The sequence below is a fragment of the Notothenia rossii genome (assembly GCF_949606895.1).
Source record: "Notothenia rossii genome assembly, chromosome: 7".
Classification (NCBI taxonomy): domain Eukaryota; kingdom Metazoa; phylum Chordata; class Actinopteri; order Perciformes; family Nototheniidae; genus Notothenia; species Notothenia rossii.
The window spans coordinates 60,795,116-60,811,549 of record NC_136905.1 but is presented as its reverse complement, the minus strand read 5'-3'; the positions used below and the strand labels follow the sequence as shown (position 1 = coordinate 60,811,549).

Here is a 16,434-nt window from a genome sequence, read left to right as displayed (position 1 = left end):
TATACGATTTCCTAAAGAGGTGAATTTAGTAGCAAAATGATATGGAGTGGTGCAAACCGAAGCCTACTGATTTAACACTACAACTATAGATGTCGAGATACTACCATGCTGAATATTAAATGAAGGTACAGTTTATTTGAATACATTATTGTTTACAGACGAGAGGAGCATGTGACAACATCCGGAATGACCGGAAACCAAACGAGCCGAGAAGTATTTTTTAGAGTATTGATTACAGCGTTTAGAATCTGTTAAATGAAAAGTGATGAAAGAGAATATGAGGAGAAAAGGCGTGTTAAGCATATATTGAATGTGAAAAGAACCAATCCTCTGTTTAAATGCAATAACGGACATTGGAGACGAGGCGAGCCGGCTGGCGGGGAGGAGCCAGCAGAGGATATATAACAGCACCGGAGGAGAGATCGAGGCTCTTCTCTTCCCTAACGAGGAGCGGATCACAGCTGTTTGTCTGACTGAACAATATCATGCTTGTGACCAACCCGTGCCTTTTTTAATTAAAGTACCCAATTGAACTTTCACAGAGACTCCATTAAGTCTCCTTTTAAAGCTTCTCTCCTGGACGAGAGAATAACGAACAGAGTTAACAGTAACTAAAGTTAACTTATTTTTAGCTAATTATCAATTGAAAATAAACTCATAATCAACTCAAATTCAAACTCGTCAGGTTTATTGTGCCCCCTTCCAACTTGTGTCTACACCAGGGGTTCTCAAAGTTTTGATGAGTGAGGGCCAATTTAGGTACCCAATATTGGATTGAGGGCCGCCCAAGAAAAAACGGAACACAAAATTCCAAAACAAATCTTTTCTTTAACACACACACACACACACACACACACACACACACACACACACACACACACACACACACACACACACACACACACACACACACACACACACACACACACACACACACACACACACACACACACACACACACACACACACACACACACACACACACACACACACACACACACACACACACACACACACACACACACACACACACACACACACACACACACACACACACAGAGAGAGAGAGTATTGCGCTGGAGTTAGTGATATGCTGTGGATTTCCTGTCTTATCAGCAGGGCCCTGTTTCAGAACCAATTCCAGCTACTCAAGCACCACAGGATAGTCTCTGCAAGACAAATACAGAGAGACAGAGAGGGGGGAGGGAGAGAAAGAGACTTTTAAAATAGAAGCTTACCAAAGACCACAATAACACAGTATTCATCATCATCATTGTTATTATTATTGTTGTTGTATTTGTAACACAAATCGGCTATTATTGCCAGTCATCAACATACCTTTTCCTACTTTGAATGGGATTTATGGTGCTGTCGTCTGTTGGCTACTATTCCTTTGATGTCCGGTTCCATCTCCGTTGTTGCTATACGAAGGACAGCATGTAGATGGGCATCCGTCAGCCTGGATCTCAGCTGGGATTTGTTGATGGCCATGGTGGAGAAGGTTTTCTCACAAATGTATGTGCTTCCGAACAGAGAGGCCATTCTGATGGCATGTTGGCGAAGTGCAGGGTACGTAGATGGGGAAAGTCCTTTGTAGAACTCGATGAGATTCTTGTCTCGATATGCTGCTCTGGCCTCAGAGCTCTCCTGCAGGTCGATGAGCTCGAACTGCATTTCTGCAGGCTCTTCTTCGGGTGCACATGTGAAGGGATCTTGGAATAGGTTGAATGACTTCTCGTGGTCACTGAAGTCCGAGAAGCGGTGGTGGAATTCCTCTTGGAGTTTTTCCATGAGGTTGTGGTTCTTGTCTGAACACAGGTGATGTAAAACGTCACATTCACCTGCGAGCACCTTGCAGGCGGGGAAATGGGTTAGATCCCCCTCTCTGAGCTGTCCCTGCACTAGTTGAAGTTTTCGCTGGAAAGCTTTGACGCTTTCAAACAATGTGGAAATGAGCTTCCCATGGCCCTGCAGCTTCACATTGAGATCGCTGAGAAAGGTGTTCAGGTCAACAAGGAACGCTAGGTCACAAAGCCATTCAGTGTCACTTAACTCTGGCAGATCTTGTCCTTTTGATTGCATGAACTCAGCGATTTCTTTCCCCAAATTAAAAAAACGCTTCAGTGTGGCACCTCTGCTCAGCCACCTGACAGTAGTGAAGTATATGACGTCACCAAATTCAGCCTCTGATTGCACCAAAAAAGTTTTGAATTGACGGTGATTCAGACCTCTGGACTTTATGAAATTCACTGTCTTGACAACAATGTCCATGACATGTTTCATTTCAAGCGTATGAGCAGCAAGGGCTTCTTGGTGAATTATGCAGTGATATTTGATTAGGTTCTCACCTCCGTTATTGGCCACTTTGTCGCTGAGCAAAGAGACAGCGCCCGCCTTTCTCCCGACCATGGCTGGCACTCCATCTGTTGTGACACCGACCATGGATGTCAGCTCCACATTGTATGCATCGAGACTACGACACACAGCATCACAAATGTCGATTGCCCTTGTTCTGTCTTTGATACTCTCCATGCTTAGCAGTTCCTCGCCTATTTCAAAGTCCTCCGTGACCGTTCGAATGAAAATCAGCAGTTGTGCAGTATCAGAAATGTCTGTACTCTCATCCAGTGCTATAGAAAAGGACCCCTTGCCTAGGCCTTCCACACGTAGTCCCAATTGCTCTTTGAGATCATTGGCCAGATCTTCGATTCGTCGTGTCACTGTGTCATTCGATAAACTTATGTCACGGAACTTTGACTTTTGTTCAGGGCATACAATGTCAGCCACTTTCAAAATGCAGTCTCGCACGAATTCTCCATCACTGAACGGCTTGCTCCGCCTGGCAATTTCGTGAGCTACCACATAGCTAGCCTGTGTTACAGCTTCACCGGATTTTGCAAGATTTGTGAAAACTGACTGCTGGGCAGTTAAACCTCTTTGAAGTTGTTCAAGTTTAGTTCTGCGCTCCTTGCCCATGAACTTGTCATACATTTTATGATTGGTATCATAATGGCGTTTTATGTTATACTCCTTGAGCATTGCATTCACCTGCTTGCAGATGAGGCATATCACTTTATCCGACCCCTGAGGTAAAACGAAGTAAGCGTTGCTCCATTTCTCCTGGAACTTCCTTTTCTCCTCACTGACAAAACGTTTTTTACGCGACGGCCCTGGCTCCTCCATCTCGCTTACACAACGAAAACTTCCAACAAATTTTGTTTCCGCTGTTCACGTGAACACTTTGCCGCCTTTGGGACGTGCATCCAATCAGGGAGTGAGTTTGGGGATGCTCGCGCTGGGGGTATTCAGTGGAAATAACAGTGTGCCTGAGTGTGGACATTGGGAGAGACAGCTTGTTGTTTTATTATTGTATAACCGGACTTTTGTGTGCGTTCATATACTTAACCACACACGCAAACACACACACTCTTTCTCTGCCGTTACATAGCAGACACTACTTTATCTGTCAAGTTGTCTCCGATGCCACCACAACTTCCTGTCAAACATGTTATCTCGCCTTCAAAATAAAAGCATGCAAACGGAACTGGAAGTTAACCTAAATTAAATCCAAAATACACATAAAACTACAACGAAGGCAACAAAAACAATGCAACATCTCCTTCAGTCTCAGAGGACACAAAGTTGGGTTATCTACAGACAGTGACTAGCTAAAATCGCTAGCTAACTCCCGTTTCTGATAACTTACAACAGATTTTCCGCTTAACTGCAACTCGCGAGATTTGCGAGATTTGCGAGATTCAGGTTACCAAATAAGGAGTGAGAGTGACGCGTAGAGGAACCGGAAGCTGCGCTAGCCTCCGGTGGCTACCATAATGCTATCATTTAGTTTCTCCGATTTTTGCACAAAAATGGATTGATGGACCATCAATCATTTTATTGTACTTGGGGTTTAACAGGTTAACTATCGCGGGCCGCCAGAAACATTTCCGAGGGCCGCCATTGGCCCGCGGGCCGCACTTTGAGAACCCCTGGTCTACACCATGTCTTTTCTAGAACTCTACATGTGTTACTAACTACACAACACAACTACATACATAGTGATGTACATACAAGACTCAATATGCAAGAGTACAAGTCTATGTGTTCTTGTTCAAGAACAACAGCATATTGACATTGTCTGGGTGAAGTGTTGCTCTTTCGGCAGACACTATATCACCATACATACAAAGGAGTTAGCTTAGCTACACTACCATATATGGCAACCAGCATCCCACGCTGTCAGTGTCCACTATGTCTAAGCCAGCTTCCCTTGACGTCACACAGATCTCGCGAGCAGTTGCAATATTTTGCGAGACTTCGTGAGTTCAGTAATGGCCGCCATATCAGAAGCCAAAACAATGTTTTTCGTCTTTTCTCAGCGCAAATTTCTCGATCTATGGAAGGTTTTAGATGGTTTAGAACAAATAGGAGAATATACGTAAGTACCGGTTCCCGACGTTCCGGTTTTAACCGGACTTGAACCGAAACTTTTTACAAGTCCAGTACCGGTTCGGCGTACCGGTACGCAGCACTATCTGTGAGGCAGAGTCAGACCCACATTTGCGCTGCGTTGCGTTTACAATATATACGTATATTGCCGGCGGTGCCGGTACTCAGTAAAATGCCGGTACCACATGGGTAAAAATCAGAAGTGCCGGTACTGCGTACCGGTGAGTACCGGCCCAATTCAAGCACTGAGCGCGAACATAAGTGCACGCTTGTGAGTCTGCAATTATTTAAACATACCTTTAACTATATTACATGATAGGGCGGAGTTTCGCCGCCGTCTCCGCCGGGGGTGTGAGATTAAAATAGCCCAATTGCTTTTACAATAAATAAACATTGAATGTGTTTAATTGAATAGTAAAGGGGTTTAACGTTAGTGGCAGGTTGCGTGTGAGAGAGAATAAATAAGACAGCCCAATATTTATTTATTTTTTAATTCTTTTCCCCCGCATATTTCGCAACTTTCCGCATATTTCGCAACTTCCCGCAATTTCACCGCATAAAATTACATAAAAACCCCGCATGTTTATTCGCATAATCAAGGATTTTAGCCCACATAATCAAGGAATTTAGCCCGCATAATCAAGGATTTTTGCCGCGTTTTTCTGGAGGGTCTAATTAACACGTGTGCCTTGTCAAGAGGCAATTTGTGGAATTACTTGTCTTCTTAATGTGTTTGAGGCCATCAGTTGTGTTGTACAGAGGTAGGGTTAGTGCACAGTGGAAAGCCCTATTTGACTACTGTTGTAATCCATATTATGGCGAGAACGTCTCAACTCAGTGAAGAGAAACGACCGTCCATCATCACTTTAATAAATGAAGGCCAGTCGATGCGGAAAATGTTGTTGAACTTCGAATGTATCCTCAAGTGTAGTCGCACAAACCATGGAACGAACGCTATGATGAAACTGGCTCTCACGAGCACCCCCCCCAGGATAGGAAGTGCATTAGAGAGTTACCCGGGTAACAGATCTAGATTTAAATACCTGGAATTAAAAGCTGAAATACTGACCTTTTGTCTCATATTCATCTTTTGATGTCAAACCTATGTGTTCAGTGTACAGCAAAAATAAAGCAATTGGCCTCGCTTTTCCAATAGTTTTGGAGGGGAGTGTAGGTCCCATATTTCTCTCTTTGAGTCAGATTATTTGCTCCAAAATATCGTCACATATCATGGACCTGCAGAGCTGGCAGCCCAAAGCTAATAACAGTCAAGTCATTACAGCACCACTCCATAGAGAACCGCAGTGATGAGTCCTAAAATTCTAATGTAAGTTAGCATTTTTACCACTGCCAGTTCCTTAGACAAAAAGCAATGGGTTCTATTTCATCCTTACCGACCACCAGAGGCGGTGCTTAGCACTGAATATCTTCTGTCTCGCGCATGCGCAGGTCGAATATTTATATCAACAAAGTCACGTGTGACCTCGTATGACCCCGGAAGGCATAAGTTCCGGTGTTGTCAACGAGCTCAGTCCTTTTTCATCTTCTCACTGCACAGGTTACTACTTTATGAGTAGAAGCCAAGCTAGCTTATTGAAAATTAGATTATAGCTCATCGCTACCTGTAGCCTTGTGATTGTCAAGCTGCAGGCTAGAAAAACGCTCACCCTCCAAAGGCTGCGACGAGCTGTCACCCTCCCAAGGGAGGGGACCGCCGTGTTCACCGCTCGGACCCCAGGAGCTCCGGACCGCTGTCAGCTTGCCTCTTGGGCAAGCTGACTCAACTGTCGTTCCCTTGGGCTTGTTGTCACTGCGCCCCCTGCAGAGATGGCTGAACGGCCTCCACTTAGACCCCAAGTTGCACAGGCACAGAAAAATCAGGGTGTCACAAGAGTGCCTCTACACTCTATCCCCATGGAGGGAGAGTTCGTATATGTTGAAGGGCGTGGACATGGGCTCCGTCCCTTTCCGCAGAGAGACCGTTACGACGGATGCCAGCCTCTCGGGATGGCAAAACAGGACAGGGGCTGTGGGTCTGGCCACTGGAGGGCCCAACTCACTGCTGAGCGACTGCATAGAGCCTGTCAAGAGCACTATTCTCAATGCTAGGGCACCATCTACTCGTAGCCGGTACGAAAACAGGTGGAAACTGTTTTCTGACTGGTGCCAAGGGCGAAATGAGGACCCAGTACATTGCTCGGTGCCTACTACCCTTGAGTTCCTGCAGTCCCTCCTGGATGACGGCCGGTGTCCCGCTACCGTCAGGGTGTACGTGGCTGCTATATCAGCAAGGGTTGACAACAACACAGTGGGGAGCCATAGGCTGGTATCCCTCTTTTTAAAAGTGAGCTCTGAGGCTTCGCCCCCCGAACATCCCAAGGGCTCCTACATGGTACCTGCCCTTGGTGCTGGATGCTCTATGCTCGCCTCCTTTTGAACCCTTGTTTCAGGCAGAACTGAGGTGGCTCTAAACTAAGACTGCTTTCCTTCTTGCCATCACCTCAGCAAAGCGTGTAAGCAAGCTTCAGGCCTTGTCCGTGAACAGCTCGTATCTGAGGTTCCTCCCTAAGGTGCTGGCACGCTCTCATTTTAATCGGCATATCCAGCTGGCATGGTTTGACCCCCCATCAGGAGAGGGGGAAGAGAGGTCAAGACTCCAATGCACGGTGCGGGCCCTTAGAGCTTATATCCAGACTACCGCAGGCAGATGTTAGTCTGAACAGCTCTTTCTGTGTGGTCCTAGAAGGGGCTGTGCCCTCTCAAAACAACGCTTGTCCCACTGGATCGTGGACGTCATTGCCCAGGCATACAAGGCGAATGACCATCCCTTGCCATCCAGAGTAAAGTGCCACTCTACCAGGAGTGTCTCCACGTCATGGTCAACCTTGAGAGGTGTGCCCCTGGAGGACATATGTGCCGCGGCCACATTGGCATCTCCGAGCATATTTGCCAGATACTACAGGGTGAATGTTGCCGCCCCTCACCCGCTGGGTGTGGTCCTCCTGCAGAGTCCACCTAGGCCATCCCTAAGTATTCAGACTTTCTTGTGACTCTGTTGGTATAAGTCATCAAGTGCTAAGCACCACCTCTGGTGGTCAGTAAGGATGAAATAGAACGATAGTTACATATGTAACTACGGTTCTATGAATCCTGGATGACCGACAGAGTTCTTGGTCACTCGGAATCTCGTGTTTCCGCGACAAGATTCCATAGGACTGAACTCGTTGACAACACCGGAACTCATGCCTTCCGGGGTCATTCGAGGTCACACGTGACTTTGTTAATATAAATATTCGACCTGCGCATGCGCGAGACAGAAGATATTCAGTGCTAAGCACCGCCTCTGGCGGTCATCCAGGATTCATAGAACCGTAGTTACATACGTAACTATCGATTTCTCCTTAGGGTTTTGGAAAATATCTGGAAATACGGTCTGTGTTTGACACAAATTGAAGAGACAGATCACGTTTTGTTCTACGACATTAAATACATCAGCAGTGACCCCACTGGTGATTTTTGAAGAGTTTACGTGTCTGAAAAACGATGGTTGTTAACATGTGGCTGAATAGGACTACAGAAGTTGTCGAGGCCGTTTTACGTCATTACACCGAACACGTAAACACTCCCGCTAAGTTTGTTTTTCCCCGTGTTCTGCTTGAAAGCAAGTACCTGTGCTCTTGCAAACTCTTAAAACAAACGCTTCAACTTGTACAATTCTGAATTTGTAGTTTTGAATATGGATCTTAACTTGGCGTGACGTTGAAGCAGCGACCCTGCTGTAGTTCGTTTATAGCATAACATTAGCATTTTGCTTCTGGCGACTAGATTTATGGTTAGAAAATTATAAAAGTAGGGTAGACATGTGGATATTATCCGGCTGAACAAAACGTGATCCGTCTCTTAAATGTGTGTCAACCACAGACCTTATTTCGAGCTATTTTTCAAAATCCTATGGAGAAAATGCATTGCATTTTTGTTGAAGGAACCGGAAGGAGTTTACTTCCGGGTTTTAGGACGCGTCACTGCGGTTCTCTATTGATTCGACGCAAGGGGGAACCGGTTAAACATCCCCCTCCCCCAGTGCACTATATTGGTTTGCTTATTTTTTCCTCTCCATTCCTTTTCCTTGTATAGCATTTAAAACAATAAATACAGTTTGTTTGGAGTCTTCAAAGTTAAAGTCTTTATTAAATCTTCAACCATTATAATATTCTTATGCTAGAAGCCATTTCTGTACTTTATCCAGTTCATCAGTTGAAACTCGCTCCACTGCATTTTAAACTGAGTCACAGGCACGTAATCCATACACATTATTCATACATAATCTCCTTTGTCACCTTGGGTTTACGATTAGAATACGGTTGCTTAAGGTGCTTTTGTGTGGTGCATAGTTCCTTGACATATCAGACAAACAGGCAGACAGATGCAGGTACTGTTACAGCCGATGATGGTAAACAGAAGTATTAAATAGCAATGTAGAAACTTCAACAAACCGAGAAAGTAAAAAAAAAGTTGTTTTATCAACAGAAAACTTTGAATGCAAAAATAAATAACAGACTATTATACAGTCAATTACCTTATCACCAGGCTAAATCAAGGTTTCCTAGCAGGTTTGCTGGCTCCCAATGGACCCATGTCTGTAAAAACCTGCGCTGAAGACTGAGTTGTGCTGAAGGAGCCAGGATTATTAGATATTGTCAAGGACTGAACTCTGAGGCATGAACTCAATTGCATGACTCAAAACTCAGACTCGGATAGTGTTTCAAAATAAAGACTTTACTGGGATTTGCACAGTAATGAAAACAAGGAAAACAAAACACTCTTTCGAGGAAAACTAGATCAGTGATCAATAACATAGATCCGTGAGAAGTCCGTGAGGTAAGCAGGAACGTAGGTCATAGAGAGACAACGAACTGACAATGAACAGGAGGGAGCTAACACCATATATACACAGGTAAAGGGGACACAGGTGGAAACAATCAGGGCGGGGAAAATAATCAAAGATGCAGGAGACAGAAGGGGGCGGGGAGCGGGGAGGCCTGAAATAAGATGGAGAATTAATTAAGGGAATAAACATAAAAGCACAGGACAAAGGGACATGACAAAACTAACATAAAGAATAAACTTTCACTATAAGTTTCTTAGACATCACAGATATGCTGCTATTAAAAAGTTTAGAAACATGTTAGGCGCCCAAGCGAAACGAGGAAATATTCTAGCAAAGTATCTTTATTGATCTGTTAGCTCCTCACGATTCTTCCGTCAAGAGTATTAATAGCTTAATCCTGAAGAGCTTTCCTGTTTCTAAATTTTTGTAGATGAAGCCAGCAGAGAATTAAATCAATGTAGGCAGTCGCATTTGTATCATTGTATCCATAATCCAGGCAGTCGCAATTTCTACAGGCTCGCACTACCTGTTAGCATCTGGCATCTGTTAGCATCTAGCTCTCCTGCTTACAAACATTTAGCCATCCCTGCTTATACAAGTAGTAGTTTTAGTTGTCTGCGATCTGCGGAGGCCTACTCCCACCTGTCGAGTACGGCTGTACTGAGGTGTTTTTCCTCCGGAGACGTTGCGAAGAGATGGAGCGGCTCCACCTGTTGCTGCCTGCGATCTGCGATCGACGGAGGCCTGCTCCCACCTGTAGTACGGCTGTACTGGAGAGGTTTTTACCCCGGAGTCGTCGCGGAGAGACGGAGTGGATCCACGCTTCGGGCTTGGCCTGCTTCCACCGGGCGTGTGCTGCTGTCCGGAGGAGGATTTTACCACGGCTGGGGCTTGCTTTCCAGCTGTCCTGGTTCTGCTGTTGCAGAGGCCTGCTTTCACCCCGGGGATACCACGGAGGGACCGGAGCGCTTCCACGCTGCTGCTTTCGCCTGTCCTTTGCTGAATTGCTGCTGTGCTGATTTGCTCCAGGAATATCATGGATACTGTGTGCTGGTCTGGGAAAATGGCCCATATCGGGATTCTGCTGTGCCTGTTAACTGTTTTGGACTATGAGAAGATCTCTAGTCATTCTGAGAAGTCTACTGGATTCAGGTCTGTTCTGCCACCCGCAGTGGGCATCCCCTGCAAAAGTTCGGATGTGTTACACAAACAATTACCGGTTGCCTTGTCACAGACAATCTGCTCGACAAAATATGTTTGTCTTTTTTGTTTTCCTGCGATGATGGTTCTTCAGGACTGCTTCTTAAGCTCAAATCACACTCTCGCAGACTTTTCCGGTGTTTCTAAAGTAGATGACAATGTATGTGTGTCGCTTAAGAGGATAAGATGCCTGTTTTTTTTGTGTTATTACTGTCAGGAAATGTACAACCTAACCCTGGTCCGCCCAGTAGTAGTAGTCAGATCGCTACTCCTGCTGATTTTAAAGCTAGGTCTGGGTTGGGTTTCATCCACTTGAATGTGCGCAGTCTGTTAGGTAAACTAGATTTTGTCTGCATCTGGGCGAGCTCGACTGACGCTGACGCCAATGTTTTATCAGAAACATGGCTAAATAATTATATTTTGGCCTCTGACATTGCCTTAAATGGTTATAATGTGTATCGTTCCGACCGGCCTAATAAAGGTGGTGGCGTTGCTATTTATGTTAAGAATGAGTTCAGTGTAACCACATTAGTTTCCAAATCTATCAGTAAGCAATTCGAATTTTTAGCCTTAAATATAGAAGTGGCAAAGGGGCAACAGGTCATGGTGGTGGGCTGTTACAGACCCCCCTCAGCTGGCAAGGACTCCTTGTCTTTGTTAGCAAATCTTTTATCGCAACTAGACTACAAGGAAATAGTGCGACTTGGTGATTTTAACTGGGACTGGTTAACTGCAGTGTCAGAGGATTTAAAAAAACGTTGTATCTCTTTAAATGTTACTCAGGGCGAGTAGGACTGTCAACAATCTAACATTAAGTCCCCTAATAAATCCTCCCTAATTGATCTCATTTTAACTAATGCTCCCTATAAATACTTATCTGTGGGAGTATTTGCGAATGATCTGAGTGATCACTGTGTTGTAGCCACAATTAGGGACACTAAGGTTCAAAAGGTTAAACCTCGTATTATCATCAAGAGAGACATAAAACATTTTGTGGAGCAGGGTTTTGTTCATGATCTGTTTGGGTTTGATTGGGGAAAAATCTATCTGTGTGCTGATGTAGAAACTGCATGGTCTTATTTTTATCTTGGTTTTATGGAGATAATTGATAGACATGCACCCCTGCATAAATTTAGAGTAAAGGGACGAGACAATCCTTGGTTTTCTGCTGAACTGTCCAGTCTCCTTCATGAGAGAAACAAGGCCTGGGCAAAGGCTAGGCAATCAGGCTCAGAGGTAGAATGGCTGCGTTTTAGGCAGCTAAGGAATAGCTTCACTTCAAATTTAAAAAGTGCAAAGTCGAAGTACTATTTGTCAGTTACCACAGAAAACCTAAATAATCCTAGGAAATTTTGGAAAGCCATAAAATCAATATCCACCGGTGAGATCCGTAATGAGCTACCTCCGTGCCTTACCACAGCATCTGGCTCTATATCGGACAGGGCCACCATGTTAAATTGCTTTAATGAGCATTTTGTGTCCTGCAGTTCTATGTTTGATTCTGTGACTAACTCTGCTGCGGTGAACACCCCAAACCGTGACTCTGAACAATGTGGTCTGGAAAACACTTTCAGTTTTACTCCTTTTACTGTCAATGTTGTTCATGAAGCCTTATCTAAGCTAGATCCTAAGAAACCGGCTGGCCCGGACAACGTAGAACCTTTCTTTTTAAAGATAGCTGCAGATTGTATTGCTCTTCCTCTTACTACTCTTTTTAACCTCTCCTTCAGCACAAATGCAATTCCAAAAGTATGGAAGTCAGCTTATGTATTGCCTTTGCTAAAAGGAGGGGAGGCAACTATTTTAAATAACTATAGGCCAATCTCAAAGTTGTCAGTTCTGGCGAAGGTGCTCGAACGCCTAGTGAGTGAACAGCTAAAGGAGTTTTTATGTACAAATGACATCCTGTCTAAACATCATTCAGGCTTCATAAAGCAACATAGCACCATCACTGCCACAATGAAAGTGGTGAATGACATTACGAGTATTTTAGATAATAAGCAGAGTTGTGCAGCTCTATTTATTGACCTTTCCAAAGCGTTTGAAACCGTCGATCATCGCATCTTAAAGCAGAGGCTACTCAGTATTGGCATATCCAGCCATGCATTGGGGTGGTTTGTGAACTATCTCTCTGAAAGGTCCCAATGTGTTCACTTTGATGGGCTGTCTTCTGAGTGGTTAAACATTGATAATGGTGTTCCTCAAGGTTCTGTTTTAGGTCCACTTTTATTTTCCATATACATCAACAGTTTAGGTGAAAATGTGGATGAAGCTACTTTACATTTTTAATGCGGATTATACCGTGATGGACTGTGCAGGTCCCTCCATTAAGAGGGCTGGTGTTAAATTACAGGCTGTTTTTAACATTATTCAGACTCAGCTCTCTGAGCTTGAGCTTCTTTTAAATGTTGATAAAACCAAGGTAATGCTATTTTCAAAAGCTAAAAAGACACCAGAGCCTGTTTTAGATATTGTTACTATGCAAGGACAAGTACTTGAAGTGGTTACCTGTTACAAATACCTTGGTATCTGGCTTGATGATTGTCTTACTTTTAAACTTCATGTCAATAACCTGCTTAAAAAGCTGAGGCTTAGACTAGGTTTCTTTTTCAGAAACAAGTCCTGTTTCTCGCTTGAGGCCAGGAAAAGGCTAGTCACTTTGACCTTTTTACCTGTGCTGGACTATGGTGATTTGTTGTATATGAATGCACCTGCCTATTGCCTGAACAAGTTAGATGCTGCCTACCACAGCGCACTGAGATTTGTCACAAATTGTAAAGCACTTACTCATCACTGTACACTGTATGCCAAGGCAGGTTTGCCATCACTTACTGTAAAGAGGCTCAGTCATTGGTACACGTTTATTTATAAAGCTTTGTTGGGTAAACTCCCGTATTATATCTGCTCTCTGATAACACAGAGAGTTGCAAGCAGCTATTCTCTGAGATCGCATGATGTACTATTGTTAGATGTGCCAAGAGCAGGGACTGTCTTAGGTAAGACAGCTTTTATGTGCACAGCTCCACTTGCTTGGAACAATCTTCAACAAGAATTGAAACTGAGCAGTCTCATTCCTCTGCATGTTTTTAAAGCTAAGCTAAATTAAGTGCTTGTTGATACTATGGGCACTTGTAAATATCTATAACTATGTAAATGTATCCTGTAAATATAATGTATGATGTCCTTTATTGTTTTATGTTTCATGTGGAACCTATATGCTGCAGGTCTCCCTTGAAAAAGAGATCTATGATCTCAATGGGACCAATCTCGTTAAATAAAGGTTTGAAATGAAATGAAATGATGTGCATGGCTAAGGAAAGCAGATATCACAGATAACTTATGTGGCATACATATGTGACGTTTAATGGCGTTTAAGGTTTTACGCTCAGTTACATTTACATTTGGTTGCCGTAATAGCCCACGTTTGACACCTCGCCAGGTTTTTCGAAACATTCAAAGTCTGATAGTTCTGGTCAAGGAATTTGAATAATCATTGCTAAGACTAATGCTGTTTTCTTTGTCCTTTATCTTCAATGCTGAACGTCCTGCATCATTGCCCTCTGACACATGGGAGGCTCCCATGTTTATTCAATGGCTGCAAACCCCTGACGAGATCAAAGTTTTCCTCCAGGCTGCGTGACCTCTGGCAAGCTGCGGCATGCCCCCAGATCGCTATTCCCATTACTGTTTAAAGGTCCCATGTCATGGCCATTTCTACTGATCATATATCCATCGTTGAGGTATACTAGAATAGATTTAAATTGTGCAATTTTCCAAAATCACATTGGTTTCTCATACAGCATCTCTGTATAGTATGTGTATTCACCGGTATTCACTGTCTGTCCTAAACGGCTTGTTGGAGCTCCTACCCCCCCTCCCTGTTAGCCCAATGTGCTCTGATTGGTTGGGACGTTGCGAGGCTCGCTGCTGCGAGGAGTGGACAGGCGAAAAGAACAAGCGAAACTCATCCTGAGCACACACAAACACTCACAGCCGAAGTAAAAACAATAAGTGTGGCTTGATATTGAGTAAGAAAAAGGTTTATAATGCTGTGAGAATGGGTCTGCGGAGAGCATTTCTCCGCGATCCCAACTCGTCTATTAACAGCGTTCAGGGAGCTCTATGCAAGTCAATGGGGACTCCCTGTTAGTTAGCCAAGGGATCCTGGTGTGTGAGGTGCTCCACGGATTGGTCCATTTGGGCCAATCCGGTCATTTTTTGTTGATTTGGGTATTTACATGTCACAGAACCCAAGAAGCAAACAATGGAAAATGAGAAATCTCCAACGAGGTGTTTTGGGGCAGCATAGACAGGTATTTTCTGTGTTATAGTTTTACTCGCTACAGGGTTTACTTTGAGGGGTTTTGACTCTGCAGACCGTTTACATGCATAAAAACCTTCATAACACACAAGGGGACGGGTAATAACGGGAAAATCATAACATGGGCCCTTTAAGATGTGCGCAGCCACAACTGCAGTGCACTATCTGCCTACCTCAACCCTGAGTATCCTGGGCAGTCGGTCATCTTCTGCCTACCAGCACCATGTCATGCTTTACAAGAATGAGACTCTTTCAGCGCAACAACCATGAGCTCTTGCACAACTTGGCGATTGCGTAAATGTTCAAAGATGTATACCCGTAGAATTCTGTAATTGCATATCAGGTGGTTGCTCGTTTAGATTATATATCAATCTTAGCTCAAAGTGTTTCCCCCTCGTAGCCGCTGTGCACTTGGGAAAAGCTCATTGTTGCTGCTTCCAGACCTAGACATAGAAGTCTCAACAGGTAGTATATTCCCCTCAAAGCCACTGTGCTTGGTGGGGAGATTGGAACTGGTCTCTCCTAGGCCTACACATAGCAATCACTACTTAGTATATTCCCCTCAAAGCCACGGTGCTTAAGGGGGATGGCTTTTCGGCTGTTCCCTGGCCTTCACATAGCAGTTTCACTAATATAACCAGCGTCAGGCTCTCAGTCCTTGCAGTTTTGGGGGATAGGTATGTCATCTCCATGCCTTGTTGGTGGATAGTTATCTAACCATCACTCAATGTTCTTTGTAAATCTGTGGAGTGACGTGGCCCGAGCCTAGATGCCAAACTCAAACTATATGCTGCTTCTAATAAACATATTAAGAAACACGTTAGTTGTCTGACTGAAATACAATACCTCAAAATGGTACAGGTAAAGGTGCTTCGCAGCTTTACACCACTGCTTGTATCATTCTTATTTGCATAAATGCGCATAAATGTAGTTTCGATGATGATTAACTCCTGAGGGGAAAGCCCAGGGCTTCTGAATGCTCTATTGTAGTTTGAAAAAACATCCATAACAGGTACTGCCTACCAACATGCACACCGTTGCCAATTAAATGTCTGTCAGAAAACAATGCAAGTCAATCCTGTTGCTATAATCTCTTTCTTTGTGTGTATTGAGAACCAGCTGTCATGAATGATTAATTGGCCAATTTGTTAAACGGAAAGATAATTTTTTGTTCTTACAGTTCAGTTATCAGCCCACAATGCTGCTACTTTATAAGCAATCCACTTCTTAAATAAAATAAAATGTATAACACTTTAATTAAAACACTATCATAGTGATTAGGAAATGTTGTTGTGCATCCTAAAGGGGATATTCACTTATCATCTGGAAAAAAATCTCATGTTCAAGTAAGTGTTAATTTTTAAAATAGTCTTATTTAAATTGTCCAATGTAAGGAAGAGCAAGAAAACATGTGGATTATTTTCACATTGCTGTAGTGTGTTGTGTAAATGGTCACCAAAGACTAAAATCCTATAGTTCATGTCAGTAGGAGTTTGACTATGCAACACTCACACTTCTATTGGCTAGTATTCAAACACATTAGAGGTTTCTCAATACTCAAATTTCCCCTCCTCGA

The 16,434-nt window shown here is 43.8% G+C and overlaps 2 protein-coding genes across 2 annotated transcripts; both read right to left on the bottom strand.

Annotated features, from left to right (window-relative positions):
* Nucleotides 1-1,062: 1,062 nt before the first annotated feature.
* LOC307013190 (general transcription factor II-I repeat domain-containing protein 2A-like) lies at nt 1,063-3,350 on the bottom strand. Its single transcript, XM_079640470.1, has 2 exons — nt 1,339-3,350; nt 1,063-1,169 (listed from the first exon to the last, which is right to left on the bottom strand). Exon 1 carries the CDS (start codon nt 3,181-3,183, stop codon nt 1,345-1,347), a length of 1,839 nt encoding a protein of 612 aa, XP_079496596.1. The 5' UTR covers nt 3,184-3,350; the 3' UTR covers nt 1,063-1,169; nt 1,339-1,344.
* Nucleotides 3,351-8,327: 4,977 nt separating this feature from the next.
* LOC307047527 (uncharacterized protein) lies at nt 8,328-13,960 on the bottom strand. The gene is made up of 2 exons (XM_079694532.1): nt 9,980-13,960; nt 8,328-9,488 (listed from the first exon to the last, which is right to left on the bottom strand). Exons 1-2 carry the CDS (start codon nt 10,373-10,375, stop codon nt 9,447-9,449), a joined length of 438 nt encoding a protein of 145 aa, XP_079550658.1. The 5' UTR covers nt 10,376-13,960; the 3' UTR covers nt 8,328-9,446.
* Between the last annotated feature and the right edge of the window lie 2,474 nt (nt 13,961-16,434).